Source organism: Myotis myotis, unplaced genomic scaffold, assembly GCF_014108235.1.
Source record: "Myotis myotis isolate mMyoMyo1 unplaced genomic scaffold, mMyoMyo1.p scaffold_m19_p_24, whole genome shotgun sequence".
Lineage (NCBI taxonomy): Eukaryota > Metazoa > Chordata > Mammalia > Chiroptera > Vespertilionidae > Myotis > Myotis myotis.
In genome coordinates this window covers 1,662,070-1,677,547 of record NW_023416329.1, presented here as the reverse complement: position 1 = coordinate 1,677,547, position 15,478 = coordinate 1,662,070, and the positions used below count along the sequence as shown (strand labels likewise).

Here is a 15,478-nt window from a genome sequence, read left to right as displayed (position 1 = left end):
TACCATGTTTGTCTATTATTAGATAGGATTGGTTTGGTGGTGATGAACTCCTTTAGCTTTTTCTTATCTGTGAAGCTCTTTATCTGACCTTCAATTCTGAATGATAGCTTTTCTGGGTAAAGTAATCTTGGTTGTAGGTTCTTGCTATTCAATCACTTTGAATATTTCTTGCCACTCCCTTCTGGCCTGCATAGTTTCTATTGAGAAATCAGCTGACAATCGTGTGGGTACTCCCTTATAGGTAACTAACTGTTCTTCTCTTGCTGCTTTTAAGATTCTCTCTTTGTCTTTTGCTCTTGGCATTTTAATTATGATGTGTCTTGGTGTGGTCCTCTTTGGATTCCTTTTGTTTGGGGTTCTCTGCGCTTCCCGGAGTTGTAAGTCTATTTCTTTCAGCAGGTAGGGGAAGTTTTCTGTCATTATTTCTTCAAATAGGTTTTCAATATCTTGCTCTCTCTCTTCTTCTGGCACCCCCATAATTCGGATGTTGGTACGCTTGAAGTTGTCCCAGAGGCTCCTTACACTATCTTCATATTTTTGGATTCTTTTTTCTTTTTGCTTTTCCGGTTGTGTGTTTTTTGCTTCTTTATATTTCAAATCTTTGACTTGATTCTTGCGATCCTCTAGTCTGCTGTTGGATCTCGGTATATTATTCTTTATTTCAGTCAGTATATGCTTAATTTCTAGTTGGTCCTTTCTCATATCCTCGAGGGTCTCACTAGATTTATCGAAGGTCTCACTAAATTTATCGGCTGTTTCTAGAAAATTCTTGAAAAACCTTATAACCATGGTTTTGAACTCTATATCCAGTAGTTTGCTTTCCTTCATTTCTGTCATTTGTGACCTGTTTCTTTGCCTCCGCATTTTGGCTGCTTCCCTGTGTTGATAGAGTGGCTTTGTGTGCTAGATGTCCTATAGGGCCCAGTGGCTCAGCCTTCCCAATTACCTGAGGTGGACACACTTTTGCACCCCTTTGTGGGCTTTATGCATAGTCTTGTTGTAGTTAAGCCTTGATTGCTGTTGGTATCACTGGGAGGAATTGACCTCCAGGCCAATTGTCTGTGAGAATCAGCTGTGTCTACAGTGGGAGAACTTCTGTGCTGGAGACACCTTTATGGGGCAAGACTTACTTCAGTGGGGCTTTGTTGCTCACTGAGTCTGCCTTCTGAGTGTGTCCCTTATGGATCTGAGGAGCTTCAATCTGGATGGTCCCACTCTGACCACTGGGTACACTGGCTCTTGGATCTCTAAGGAGATGCTAATTTAGCCTCTTCCTGAGGCTACCCAGCAGGAGCTACAGAGAGATCTGCAGAATCTTCTTCCTTGTTTGGGGTTTGGAGGTGCCCAGATGAGGCCCACCTGTGAAGCAGTGCAAGTTGCTGTTGGGCCTTGAGCCTTCTTTTGGATGTTCTGGGTCTCTCTGACCCAGCTGCAGTTTGTTAGGTAATTGTCAATCCGGAACTTTCTTAAAGCATGACTGTGATCATTTCTCCTGCCTGCTGTGTGGTGTTAATGGAGAGACTCAACCTCGCTGGCTTCAGTTTTCCTATCTGTGTGGTGTTAATGGAGAGACTCAACCTCGCTGGCTTCAGTTTTCCAATGGGATGGTTACTCTTTCCTCACAGGCTGTGGAGAAGCAGAAAAAAAATGAGGCGTTTAAGGACCCAGTAGCACAAGGGGAGTTCTGGCTCTGGTCTACCTCCCAGGCCCAGAACCCAAGGCATGAGCGGCCTGTCTGGGCTGGAGGCCAGTCCCCTGAAGGCCAGTCCAGCAGGTCTTGCTCCCTGTTGGCCCAGGAAAGAAGACTGTGGAGAACGGCCGTTCTGAATTCGCATCCTGAAAAGATGGCACAATAGTGGCAGGACTTTGCAAACAGCCCTATAGTCTTGGCAGAAGAACTGCCAAAATCAACATCAAAAACCTCAGAAGTGAAAGGTGACAGCAGCATCCAACTTTATTTGTGAAAATTCTGAGTCGTTGGCAGATTGCAGATTCTTTAAGGAAACAATCTCACACATCGACAGCAGGGAATTGCACATCCAAGGGGCTGTCATGCAGTGGGAATAGGGACCTGCCAGATTAACAAATAAGAGGGAGCTGGGGCTTTGCAACATGAGACAGTAGCAGGTCAGCACGCAGAATTTATCCAAATACTGGAGCCCAACTTGGAACAGAAGCTGGTGAAGAATTATTTTATGAGCCTATTTTCATCATAACATGTGTAAAATGCAAATTTTGATCATTATGTAAATTAGTTACTTGGTGTAATTTACTTAATTCAAAGCACTTAATGCAGCGTGGTATGTTTTTTCCAGAGTGCCAGAATAGACGTTTAAATTGTTTTTAATCTAGATCTTACAGCCTGATTATTTAAAGTGTTTGTTTTTTAAGTGGAAAGGAACTGAACTTGGGGAGAAATGAGCAGTGTGATCAGCAGACGCCCTCCGTCGCCAGGGCCTCAGGCTCCCCCGTGGACCCTATGTTTGAAATGTCACATGTGTGCGCACCCTGAGTACAGATGCGATCGCGGACGGCCCATTCTCCTCTCCGGAGCCTGCCCTTGGCTGGCATGCTGGCCAGGCCTGGAACCCGTTGGAACCTGTGTGGGCCCCTGTCATGGGCAGAAATTTGTTTTCGTTCTCAGAGGGTTTTCACGGCAGACCTTCCCCTTCAACCACTTTACAATTTTGGGATTTTCATTATCTCAGAGGGAGAGCGGCATCTGATTGTCAGGATGGCACCTCCTTTCTTGACGAGCCTCTAGAACGAGCGAGCTGCCTGTTCCTGTGGGACCCTTTGGGGATGTTCCCAGAGCTGTTGAGAGGGCTGGTGGGGACTGACAGCCGCTGAACATTGCCTTGTGCTGTCCCTTCTGAAGGATTGAGCGCCCCAATGAGGAAGAGGGGCTAGGTCTGTTCTGCAGAGGGAGGAATGGCTCTGAGAGGGGGCCACCCAAGTCGGGGCCACCTGATTCTCTGCTCAGGTGTGGAGGCCGGCAGATCAGGAGGCAGCTGCCACTGGAAAGGTAGTTTGTTACCCACTGTTCCCAGGAGGAGGGTGCACACCAGATGGTGGGTGGCACCAGGGTTGGTCCAGAGGGAGAGGGAGAATGGGAACTGTGGGCCAGAAAGAGTCCGTGTGGTTCCTGCAGGAAAGACTGGGTGAGGCAGGTAGGCAGGCTCCTTCGAATAGCTCCAGTGGGCTCAGGGCACAGGGTGTCCCAGCTCGTCTGGTACCTGGCTCTGGGGTGACTCAGTAGGTGGACAGGGCCCATGTGAGAGCTGGTGGAGGAGAGTGGGGAGTGGGCTCCGTGTGGCTGAGGTGCATATGAAAGGGGTGCTCTGGGTGCACTGTTACTACTGGGAGCTGGCTAACCGGAGGGGCAGCCCCTCAAGGCCAGCAGAGCCCAGACAGCAAAGCATTGGGACGCGGAAATAAAAGACACACTTAATGCAGGAGGCAGGACTTTTGGGGGGGGGGCGGTAGGGTGCCCTCTGGAGGACTCCCAGGGCTGGGTCTGCCATGGCTGGTGTCTGGACAGCTGAATCGTGACCAGGCGAGGGGAGGCCTCCCTCCCAGACGAGACCCTCAGCGAGAAGGTGAAGAGCAGTGGCACTGCCTCGAGGGAGGGGGACAGCACGAGGCTTTCTGGTCACCTGGAGCCAGCCCCTGCCTGGGCCCGGGGGACACTTGCTTTTGATTGGAACCAGCAGTGGGTCTTTGCAATCTCTTTGCTTCCTCACACACGCAGCCTCCAGCACAGCCCTCTCTGCAGCTGTTCCTGCCTTGGTGGGCGGGGGCGGCACCGAGGAGGGAGGAGCCTGGCAGGGGTCTGGGAATGAGCTGGAGACTGGGCATGAGCTGGTGGGGGCTGACAGCCGCTGAACATTGCCAAACCTCTGAGAGGAAATTCAAAGCATGTATTTGAGGGGTAGATAGGAAGTTTCAAAAAAGTCCATAGGATCAAGTTGTGTCTCAGATTTTAGAAAATTTGCCAACAATCCCCAAACATCTGTAACTGAGCTCTGTCTGGGAGGGAGGCGGCCGCCCGCACGCACACATGCACGCCTTACAGATCAGCACCTTCTTCGCAAGCCTCTCATTGGTGGACCTTTCTCGGAAATTTGAAGTAGCGGAGGAAGCAGCTGGAAATGGTTTCAGTTTTCAGAAAGAAGGTGTTTAAAATGCCCAGCGACTATCTGATATTTCCCAGGAGTCACAGAGAAGCCACAGGTGTGATCGTACTGAAAAGCTTGTGCCCAGTTTCAGCTCCGCGCGGAGGGGCTCGGGCTCCCTCAGATCCGGGGCCACCGCGTGGGCGCGCAAGTCGCTCTCGCGTCGGGCTGGTTCTTACTTTGCTTCATTTGATTCCACAGACTTCTCCTGTCTCTGACTCTGCTGTGCTCTGAGCCTGGGTGGACGGGGAGGTCGAGGAACCTGCTGCCAGGCCCCGCGGGGGGAACTGCAGGGAGGCGTGAGCTCTGGCTCCGGTCTGAGCTGCTCTTGAGGAGAGGCATGGGTTCATCTGGGTCTTGAGGGAGGAGGAGGGCCCTGAAAAGTCCAAGTTGGAAGCATCCAGGGGGAGAGTGTGTGTGCGCGCGCGCGCGCGCGCGCGCGCGTGCGCGTGTGCGTGTGTGTGTGTGTGTGTGTGTGTGTGTGTGTATGGTAGTGTGTGCATGTGAATGGACATATGGTAGTATCTGTGTATGTACATGTACATATGGTAGTGTGTGTGTGTACATTTGGTAGTGTGTGTTTGTGTGTGAACATATGGTAGTGTGTGTATGTAAATTTGGTAGTGTGTGTACATTTGGTAGTGTGTTTGTGTATGTACATATGGTAGTGTTTGTATGGTAGTGTGTGTGTGTGTACATATAGTAGTGTGTGTACATATGGTAGTGTGTGTACATTTGGTAGTGCGTTTGTACATATGGTAGTGTTTGTATGCTAGTGTGTGTGTACATATAGTAGTGTGTGTTTGTGTGTACATATAGTAGTGTGTGTGTATGGTAGTGTGTGTATGTACATTTGGTAGTATGTGTGTATGTACGATTGGTAATGTGTGTGTACATATGGCAGTGTGTATGTGCATGTACATATGGTAATGTCTGTGGTGTGTGGTGTGTGTTTGTGTGCACGTGCGTGTGCATGGGGGCTGTCAGGGAAGGGCGCAGAGTTTCTCTTCTGCGGTTCTGGAGCATGGCTTCTGGGGGTGGGGGTGGCAGTAGGTGGTGGCAGAAAAAGCTGTTGGGATCAGATCCTCTCCCATTTCAGGCTGAGGTGTAGAGCTATTTGTGTACAATAAGGAAGTCTCTAGAAGGCTTTTGTTTGTTTGCAATTGATGCTTTTGAGGATATTAATTTCTTGGCAACTTTGAAATGAATGTGTGTTTTTCATGGGAGGTTTCAGAGGGGGCTCTGCAGGAGCAGATGTGAACCTGGGAACCATTGGGGGGTGCACGGGAGGCCTGCAGGAGGCCGCTGGAGAGAGCAGGGAGGAGCAGCAATGCCCGACTCTCCACCTGGGGAGGCATCATGGAGAGGCAGGTGCTCAGGGACGTCTAGGAGGAGAAGGTGAGAGCCGCGGCCAGCCTAGGTGTCCGCTGCTCTCTCTGAGCTCAGAGGGAGGCCTGGGCCGGGCTGGGAGTGTGGCCAGCCGTGCAGGGGGAGGGTGCAAGGACAGGGCACAGGCTGAGGGCTCTGGAGGCCCATGAAAGACAGAGAGAGGGGCCTTCCCCCACCCCCAGGGTACACAGGCCCAGCATTGGGAAGCTGGCCTGGGGAGGGAGCTGGGACAGGGCAGAGGAAGCCCAGGGTTCGGTGCTTGGGGTCTGTGTCCTCTCCTCCACTGCGGTGGGTGCTCCCCGGGGCCACCTCTCCAGGCTTCCTCCCTTCCTCCCACAGCAGCTCCAGGTGGTGTGGCCCCCTCCTGCCCGATCCCCTCACAGTAGCGCCCCCTCCCCCGCATTTTCCTCAGCCCCACATCCCTTTCCCTCAGACCTCTGAGCGCCCTTGGAAATGATCTACTGAGCACGTGTTCCCTTGTTCCGTCTCTTCCCCAGCCCCTGAGAGGTGAGCTCCGTGAGGCAGGGACACTGCAGGTCGGTCACGCTGTGTCCTGGCCCCGAGGAGAGCCGCATGCGAGAGCTCCCAGGGCCACAGCAACGCGAAGGAGCAAATGCGCCTCCCAGCACGGCCCGTCGGGTTGGGTATCGCAAAGACCCTGCTGACAGGGTCCCTGGAGAGCCCAGGGGGTGGGCCAGGGAAACAGGCCTGCCTCAGGGTTGTCCCATCAGATTCCTCCGGGAAAGGAATTGCCCGCGTTCCTGGAGCTGCCGCCTCTCCGGGGCAGGATGCCTCGCCTGTTCTGGGCGGCCGATGCCCTTTCACGGTCCTGCCCTCTCTGAGATGGGCGGCCGTGAGGCTGGCGTGGTCCCAGCAGCTTCCTCCCAGGGCACGTGGGCCCGGCGGGGCTGCACCGCTGGGACCGGGCAGCCAGTCTGCTCAGAAGGGGGCTCGGGCCAACGTCCAGAACTCGTGGGGCCACGGGAGCTGTTGAGGTGCCTGCCCTGCTGCCCACGGAGCAGCCTCAGCTGGTCCCTAACGGACCTTCCCGAGACACCTGGCTTCCTCGGGGGGATGGGGTGGGGCACTGCGCACAGAGTCTCTTGCAAGGAGAAAGGGGTTTTGGTGGAGACAGTTTCTGGGCCCCAGGATGGGGAATGGCAGGGCCTGACTGCTGTTCTGCCCCCAGCCGGCCCCAAGTGTAGCGAGGAAGGGCTGCAGGGGCTGAGTGGACTCAGCACCGGAGGGGAGGGGGCGTGGCAGGGGCTGGTCCCTGGGGCGGCCTCGCCTGCATCGCGGTTGGCAGGTGTGAAGACAGGATCTCCCTCATGGCTCCGTCGGGGCTGCCTGAAAGGAAGGGAGAAGAGCAGCAGCGGCTTTCAGTGTGTGATGCCCCCGTGTGTTCTGTGGCCCCGAGACTCTTGTCAGCCCTGCACCCCAGCTCCTCCTGCTCCCCGAGGAAGTGAACCTTCCTTTGGGTTGAGGTTGTCCACGCGGGGGGAGGGGGGAGGAGGGGCCTAGGAACTTGCCCCCCAGCCTGAGAGGACTGGCCGTGGCATGGCGGTCCCTGGAGCCAGGGCACGCACAGAGCCGTGGCAGAGCCCCTTGTGCACGGGCACCTTCGCAGCCACTGCCCGTCTCTGCCACTGTCAAGACTGGCCGTGGCCTTGGCAGGCCCTGGGAGGAGTGAGGCCTGTGCCGGGGGCTGTCACCGCCTGCTCACTGCACTCGGGCTGTCAGAGCTCAGGCCGTGGGCCGGACCGCTGGTGTCTGGGCAAAGAAGCCCCAGGGCCTGGCCTTGGGCTGGCTCCTCAGCCCCGTGGACAGGGCGTGGGAAACCCAGTGCATCGGCGCCCGGCCTGCCCGCCAGGTATCGCTCAGGAAGAGACCCCCAGCGTCGTGGCTGATGTGCAGCGCTCAGCGGCCCTTCCGCTCTGGACTCCCTTGTGCATCTGAACTGGGCTGGTGGCTGTGGGCCGACCTCCTTTCCGACGTGCGCCCACCCTCGCAGGCAGCCAGCTGCTTGCGTGGCAGTGGCAGGGCCAGGGCAGGGGCAGGATGCGTAGACATGCATTCACACCTCTGCTCATGCCAAGTGAGAACTTCCCAGGTGCCAATGCAGCTGATCTCCTATTTGGAAACATCATGGACACCAAGAAGAGCCGTGCACTAGAACTTTCTCTGAGGATTGTACCAGTGCTGTCCCGTATGGCAGCCACCAGCCAGATGTGGCTCTTCAGCACTTGAAATGTGGCTCGTGTGGCTGAGGAGTGTGGGATTTTACTTACTTTCAATGAACCTAAGTTTGCATTGCAACTGCCCATGTGGCTGGCGGCTGCCGTGCTGGCAGCCAGACCAAGGGCGCAGCCGCCACGGCACCGTGCAGAGCTGCTGCATGTGGCACGGGAGCTGGGGTGGGTGTGCACGTGTGTCGTGCTGAGGTGCTCTCGCTTACAATCAGGCGTGAGCTGTGCTGTGCTCAGGAGCGGGAGGCGCAGGGCAGACACCAGCCCTGAGCTTGTCTAGCCGGGCCCCTCTCCGGGGGCTCCTGCTCCCTGCGCCACTCCTGCAGCTGCCCTGCCAGGCCCTCTGGTGGGACTGCCTGGCCTCTCGGGAGCCCAGGGGGTTGGCAGCCTTGGCCTGTCGGAAGCGCCAGGCACGTGCAGTCTTCCTCAGCCGCCTTCTTCCCTGGGCTGCGGTGCAGAGACCAGCCCTGCCACCTGGCACCTCCTTTCTGTCTGAGTCAGTGGGCAGAGCAACAATGAGGTCGTTGGGTGTTGCCAGGCGAGCAGTGCTGGGTGCCTGTGCCCAGGGGCCAGCTGCCTATCGATGAAGCTGGTTGAGGTCACGGCACCCTGGAACCAGGTGCCACTGGCTTGACTATCAGTCACGCGTTTGTTGCTCTAGGTGGGCTCTTGTTTGGGCACTGCTGTGCCCTCCCCACGGGTCACAGGAGGCTGGCTCTCTGGGCCTCGCAGGTGCCGGCACCTAAGCAGAAGCCGGTGGCACCTTCCAGAGTGTGGGCGTCAGAGGAGCAAAACGAGGCACAAGTGGGAGGGCAATTTGCCCAAGTTCACAGAAGAACCCGGGTTCTAAGTGCGGAGTCCATGGCAGGCGCTCAGACCTGTTCCCAGGGCTTCCCTGAGTGGGGGTGGGGCCTGCACACTGACCCAGGGCCTAGCACCCGAGTCAGCACTGCAGGGCACTGCCTCCATGCCTGTGTGTGCCTCTCCAGACTGCCCTCCAGGACTGCGCTCCCATGTCCGGCTGGTGAGGGGCAGCCCAGGGCCCAGCGCCCTGCAGTGCCTGGTGAGGAGGGCAGCCCAGGGCCCGCTCCCTACAGTGCCTGGTGCTGGTGGAGCTCTGGAAGTTGGTGGAATGAGCATGGAGTGAATGTTTGGGAGAGGAACTGGTTGGGGTAAAAATCAGGTTGAATTTGAACTGTTTGCTTTAAGTTTGACTCTTGGGCTGGCATGTGCCCCTGGCAGCCCCTGGGAAGTTCCTGCGCCAGGCGGGTGCAGCTGGTGAGACAGGGCAGGCCGAGTGTCCTTTAGAGGGAGAGGCTCAGGTGTGGTCTCCCTCTGGGAGCTGGAATGCAGATATGGGCCAGGTGAAGGAAACATCCCAGGCTTACGTGGCTTATGGGTTGAAACTTTGGGTTGCAAGTGACAGAAATCCAGCTGAACTTGGCTTTAGCTCATGCAGCTGAAAAATCCCAGAGAGATAACCTTCAGACAACAGCTGGGCCTGAGGCTGAAATGCACCTTCAGGACCACGTCCCACTGGGCCCTGCCTGCCTCTGTGGGTGCCGTTGGGGGCAGCCCCTTGGGGAAGCCAGCTGGCCCAGGCGGGGCTGCTGCTGAGTGAAGACTGGGAGCCAGGAGGGCTCTGGCCCTGACCAGAGGAGGCTTCTCCTGCTTCCCTCGCCCTGGGCTCCCGCCCCGCCCTCCTGGAGCCGCAGGGCAAGAGATGCCTTGGGCCGGCTGCTCACCCTGTTGGACTTGGGAGGTCAGCTGGCTGGAGAGAGAGTGGAAGAGTGTCAGGAAAGTCAGGTCCTGGGAACAAGACAGGGTCCGAGCTCAGGGCTGGGGTAGAGGATGTAGGCTGTTCAGTCACAGGCTAGGGCAGGGACCCAGGCCTTCAGTCAGGGCAGCCAGTGGCCTCCATCACCGCTGAGGGCCCAGCAGCCTCAGCACAGGGAGAGGAGCGGGTGGAGGGAGCCAGGCAGGGCCGGGCCCACAGCACATGTTGCCAGGAAGCCAGGACTGCCATTGGGTGGAAGCAGTCGGGAGGAAGAGGGAGCTTGTCGAGAAGGACTCTTTCTGCCACAGGACCTGCCGGATGGCACCCGGCCTCCCATGGTGCCGGACCCCGGGCTGTGCTGGTGAGGGGTTGGGACTAAATCCGTGCCCTCCAGCTTTTCTTCGGTGGGCAGGGGGGTAGACTGAGCCCTCACTTCTGGCGGCCTCCATAGCGGGTGGGGGGGAGCGCTGGAGTAGACCTTCCACCGTCCCTTTCTGCTTACGGATGGCTCTCCCTTCTTCTCCCACCGCCCAGATATCCGTGGCCTCCAAAGCTTTCTGGACCAGGCCTCGCGGCTGGGCCTTGATGTCTCCTTACAGAAGGTGGACAAGAACATCAGCCACGTGTTCACCAGCCTCTTCACCACCATGAAGACGGAGGAGCTGAATCGCTACCGGGACACGCTGCGCCGCGCCATCCTGCTGCTCAGCCCGCAGGGGGCCCACTCCTTCATCACCGAGGTAGGTGGGGGCTGTGGCCGCAGGAGTGGCTGCTCACGTGGCTCACGTGGGCTGCAGGCGTCCTCTGCTTGTCGTGCGTGGCAGAAGCGCGTGGGAACCCCCGGGTGCTGGGGTCACAGCACACGGCAGGGCGGGGAGACCGGCCGACAGGTGGCCCCAGGCCTCCCCAGCTGCTGGGAGGCTGGGCAGTGAGTGGGGAGCCTTGTACAGGTCACTGGCGGCCGTTTCAGAGGCAGCACTCAGGCTGGCTTTATTTCTTTCCTTTTACTTTTCTTCTCGGCGTTGGCAGTGTGAGCTCTGGGGGTAGAGTGAATGTCCGCTCTCTGCGGGGGTGGCGGCTCTGACTGGGGTGCTGGCACCTGCAGCAGGTGTTGGTTGGCTGTCACCAAGTGACGCGTGGTATATCTGTGCTTGTTTTTGGTGACTGGGCTAATTAGTGACTTTTTAAAAACACCTGTGTTAGGGGTTAGGACCTTCTCATGAACGTTCATTAACGAAAAAACCATTAATTTTAGGACAGACAACTAGACATACTGTGTGAGCTGGTGACTGTTGCCAGTCCTGGTGGTCTGATGGCAGAGATGACAGCTGGCGTTGTGGGCTTCTCTCTGGCCTCAGTTGGCTTCAGGGGGCAGGGGACATGCTGGGATGCCGTGTGCCCAGGAGCAGGGCCGACTATGGGGTGGTGGCGGCTGAATGCTCCCTGCGGTTCCCCTCCAGCCCACGGCCTTGGCCTCTGGTGGAAAGTGAAATGAATGAAGGGCAGAAATCTACTAGTTCCACCCAATGCACTTTGCTTATTCTGCTTCCCCCTAATTAATGATTCCTCAGATGCTACCCACGTGTCGGGAGCCAGCATACCCTGCTGGAGAAACCTACATTTGGAGGCCGCGGCGGGCCCACAGCCCTGCGCTCTCCCTCATCAGCGGGTGCTGGCCATCAGCCGCTGTGATGTCTTGTGGGCACCACGTTTTCACCAGAACCCGTTTCCTGTACGAAGGGTTCAGGCCAGTCCCGGGAGCCCAGGGTTGGCAGCACCGATGGGTCCGGCGTCCTCAGAATGTCCCCAAGGCCTGCTCCCAGGGCAGCCTTTCCCCGTTCAGTCCCCCGGAGTTGGCTCTGGGAACTGCCTGCTGATTCTGCCACCAGCCTCCTCCCTCTCTTCTCGCCCGTCCCTCGCCCCCTGTCCTCCTGCCCCCTGTCCTCCTGCCCCTGCTCTGCTGCTGAGCTGCTGCTGAGGTAGGGAAACCTGCCTCACCTTTGCGTGAGGAGGAGGTGGCAGTTGCGGTAAAGCATGTGGCGGTGGCTTCTCCAGAGGCGTCCGTTCTCTTCTCACTGTGCGCGTTCATTGTGCCCCGTCCGGAGGATGCACCCGCCCCGCCCCAAGGCCCTGGAGGATTCCACACATAACCTAGAGCCACCCAAAGACGCCATTTCCAGTGGCTCATGGTGCGACTCCTGCAGTGCCAGATGCGCTTGGTGTGGTTTCAGCCACTGCCTTCCCTTCCCTAGACCGCCTGTGCACGCCTGGCTCTGCTGGGGCCGCAGAGCTGGGGCCCTGGAGCGGCCACCTGGGCAAGAGGGATGTGCTCCTGGGGCTGAGGCTGGAGGCTGTGTGCAGAGCCACACCCGGCGCCACTGCCTTCAGCTCCACCTGGTCAGAGTCTGGGTCTCTGGTGCCATGCGCCTGCCACTGGGCATGGGGAGCCATCGTTTCTGGGGTGCCCACCGCAGGCACCCTCTAATCCTCCCACTTTACAAGTGAGGCACCTGAAGCTGAAGACGTTAAAGGACTTGCGTGAGGTCATGCAAGTTGTCACCAGGGTGCTGGGCCGATTCAAGTCCAGATCTGACCCACGCCGGAGGCCTCGCTGCCCTGTGGCCGGGATGGCCACAGAGATACAAGGGATTGCAGGCCGTCGTGGGCCGAGATGGCCATGCTGGCTCCACGGGGGAAAGCAGGGCTCCGGGGCCTGGCAGAGGTTCCCAGGGTGTCCATGCCTCACTGTGAGCAGGAGGGAAGGAACCCCGGCCCTGGAGGGGACTGGCCCCTATGACTGGGAGGCTGGCTAGCCCAGCGAGTCCCTGTGGAGACCTGGGAACGCCGTCCCAGCAAGAACGCTCTGTTCACTACTGAACACATTGCTTCTACACTGACAAGGACAGACAGTAGTCACAAGGCTGACCCCCTGCCAGGACATGCCCTGAATGTTATGAAACTCAAGTCGCTGCTATGGGGCAGGCAACGCTCACCACCCACTGCTGTTGGTGACGTGTCCCAGCTGTGCCTGCTCAGGGCTGGCATGGAGGCCTTGGGAAAGACCCTTGGTTCTGTGGCCTGCTCCCCTTCCCACTCGAGAAGCGTGGCTGATGGGAGGGGGGGAGGTAGCTTTGCCTGAGTGGTTGGGACGGCTGGCGCTTACACTGTCATTCGTGACAAATTCGCACGAGAGACGCGGACTTGGCTGCCTGGGACACCAGTCCCTGTGCTGTGCGGGCGCTGCTGTTTCTCCTGGCACCCAGGGTGTAGCCACTCACGGTGGGGGTGTGGCCGGGCCCATTCTCCACGGGCTTCTCTGTGATCCCATTTTATGGGGGCAGGCAGCCTAGCCTTACTGGGGGCCAAGGTTTGGGCAGCTTGGACTTGGTGGTGAGTGGGAGGTTGGAGGGTGGTGATGGGAGGTATTGGGGCGTGCCGGTGGGCTCCTCTCCCAGGCCCCACCTCAGATTCCCTTGCCTTCCATCACTAAGTCTTGAGTCCATATTCCCTTCTCCGAGGTCTCATCACAGTCCTAACAATTACACATCAGTGTGCGGTCTCTAGAAGGCTCCCCCTGGGGAACTGCGCTTAGGGTGACAGCGTCTGGTCTCCTGACCTCGGGTGCTGGGCCAGGGGGTTGGGAGGGTGGGAGGGCGCCCTGCTCTGGGCGTGGCGCTGGAGCTCTGAGGAGGCAGTGGGCTGCAGGCAGGCGCCTCTAACTGGGGAGGGAGCGGAGCCTTTGTCCTGAGCGCCGGCTCCTCTCTGGGCTGCTGGCTGCTGAGGGCGCTCCCGGGGCAGCAGCACCCCGATGCTCTGTTCCCAGGCTCCTGTCAGCTGGACCGCCAGCCCCCGCAAGCACAAGGAAGGGAGCGGTGCCCTCTGACCAGGGATAGGGGTCGGCCAGCGTGTGCGGGATGCTTCCTGGGCAGGGGACACTGTGGCTGGGTCCACAGGAACGGGCCTTCCTTACCCCATAGCCAAGGAGGGTGAGGGGGAGGTCAGAGAGCCCATGTTCAGAGAGGGGTGTGTGGTGCGCTGCAGCACTGGGCGGACGGGGAGCGGCCAGAGCTGAGGCTGGATGTCAGCAGGAAGGGTTTCCCTCGCCCAGGGCAGGGAACCTGCACTTCAAGGACTGCCTTGTTGTTGGGTCCTTTTCAGGGCCTTTGAGGTCAACGGCCTACAGTGCACTCCATAACCACAGCCCAGCGCTGTTGGGGGCTATGCATGTCTTTCTGTTCTTTCCTCTCTAGCTCCAGTTGGATGAGGAGATCTCCAGTTCACAGTCAGTTTTAGCTCTGGGCTTCATCTTATCTTCCTGGAGGAGCTTCCATCCACCCATCCACCCACCCTTCCACCATCCACCCATTTATCCATCCATCCTTCCATCCATCCGTCCATCCCATCCACCCACCCACCCATCTGTCCATTTGTTCACACACCCCTTCTCCCCCTAGCCATCCAATCTATAGGAATTGGGTGCCTAAGACAGACTGGGAACCATATCAAGGGCTAGCAGGGGCACCGAGGTTCCCCACACTCCGCGGTCATAGTCCTTCTGGGCCTTCCTTGCAGTGGCTCTCACCCCCTGAGGCCTCCTCTGGGCATGTGTGGGACTTTAGGACTCTGTCCTTTCAATGGTCGTCATTTCTGTGCCCCCGCCTCCCTCTTTGCTTTTGTATCCTCTTTATTTCCTCCTCTCTTCTCCTCTCCCTTCTCTTTTATTTCACTGGAAAGAATAGAAAAAGTGAACTATTTTAAGGGATAGTTGCAGCAGGTGGCATTTACCTTTGCATTAGACAGGTACCAGTGTTCTCTGCCTGTAGCGAGCGAGAAGGATAGAGAGAACACGCGGGGAGTGGCCTGCTGCTGGGACAGCTCCCATTGCTCTGGGAGTGGGGTCACCTGTGCAGGCTGGGAAGAGTAGGTGAATGTGAAGGACAGAGGTGGAAAGGGCACTCCCTGCAGCCCTGCCCACCCTGCGCAGGCTGGCTTCCCAGGCAGGGCACGTGCTGGAGGCAGTCGACCCCTTTCTGGAAGCACAGCTGGATGGTGGAAGGGTGGGTGGATGGGTGGATGGAAGCTCAGAATTCGCTGCAGTGAGTGAGCTTTCCCCACAATTTGAGTACAAAATCTGTTCTTTTTAAGACATTTGTAGCGAAGGTAAATTAAGTAATCTCAGTGTTCTGTTGTCCCACATGACATATGCAAATATTTCTCACTCCACCAGTAAGTCTTTAGCAGATGACTTTATGGCTCAGAATTAGGATAATTCTGTGCTATTTAAGTATCATTTTCTAGAATATTTTAAATTACTAATTAATTACAGGAGATTAATTTTTACATGTGGCCCTACATTTGCATTTAATTATATCCTACTGTTTATGGATTCTAAAGCCTTAGCACTTTAGCAAGTGCTACAAGTCTGAGAACTCACTTTTGGTCCCTTTAGAAATTCTTAGCGATGAGATCCCGAGGAAGAGCTGTTCTCAGCCTGCGCGCTGCAGATCTGGGCTCAGCACTTGGGCCTGGCGGAAGCAGGAGGGGCACAGGGAACTGCCCTGCCAGGCCTGTGCCCGAGATTCCACACGGCCACCGTCTCCTTCCATCTCCACACGCCTCTCATCCTCCGAACCCCCGCACACTGGGAAGCCGCTATGGACTCCCTCTCTGGGCACCGACCGGCTCTGGTCTTCCCAGCCCTCTGCCCCTTCTCCCCCAAGTCCTGGGCGCCCACAATGTCCTGGACACACCCCATTGCCGCGCCCCCTCCCGTCTAGGGCCTACACAGCACGACATTTGTGCTCGGACCATTTGCTCGTCCCACCCACCCATGTGCAGCTACCTTGCCGAGGGAGATGGGACGTGTCCATCTTTGTTCATGGCCTTTCTGG

At 57.4% G+C, this 15,478-nt stretch overlaps 1 protein-coding gene across 1 annotated transcript in view; it reads left to right on the top strand.

Moving 5' to 3' along the window:
* Positions 1-15,478, top strand: part of GRID1 (glutamate ionotropic receptor delta type subunit 1) — a 633,591-nt gene that overhangs the window by 231,739 nt on the left and 386,374 nt on the right. The window contains exon 4 of the mRNA XM_036356029.1: positions 10,122-10,327. Within this exon, the coding sequence (XP_036211922.1) occupies positions 10,122-10,327 (206 nt within the window). The remainder of the gene's footprint in view (positions 1-10,121; positions 10,328-15,478) is intronic.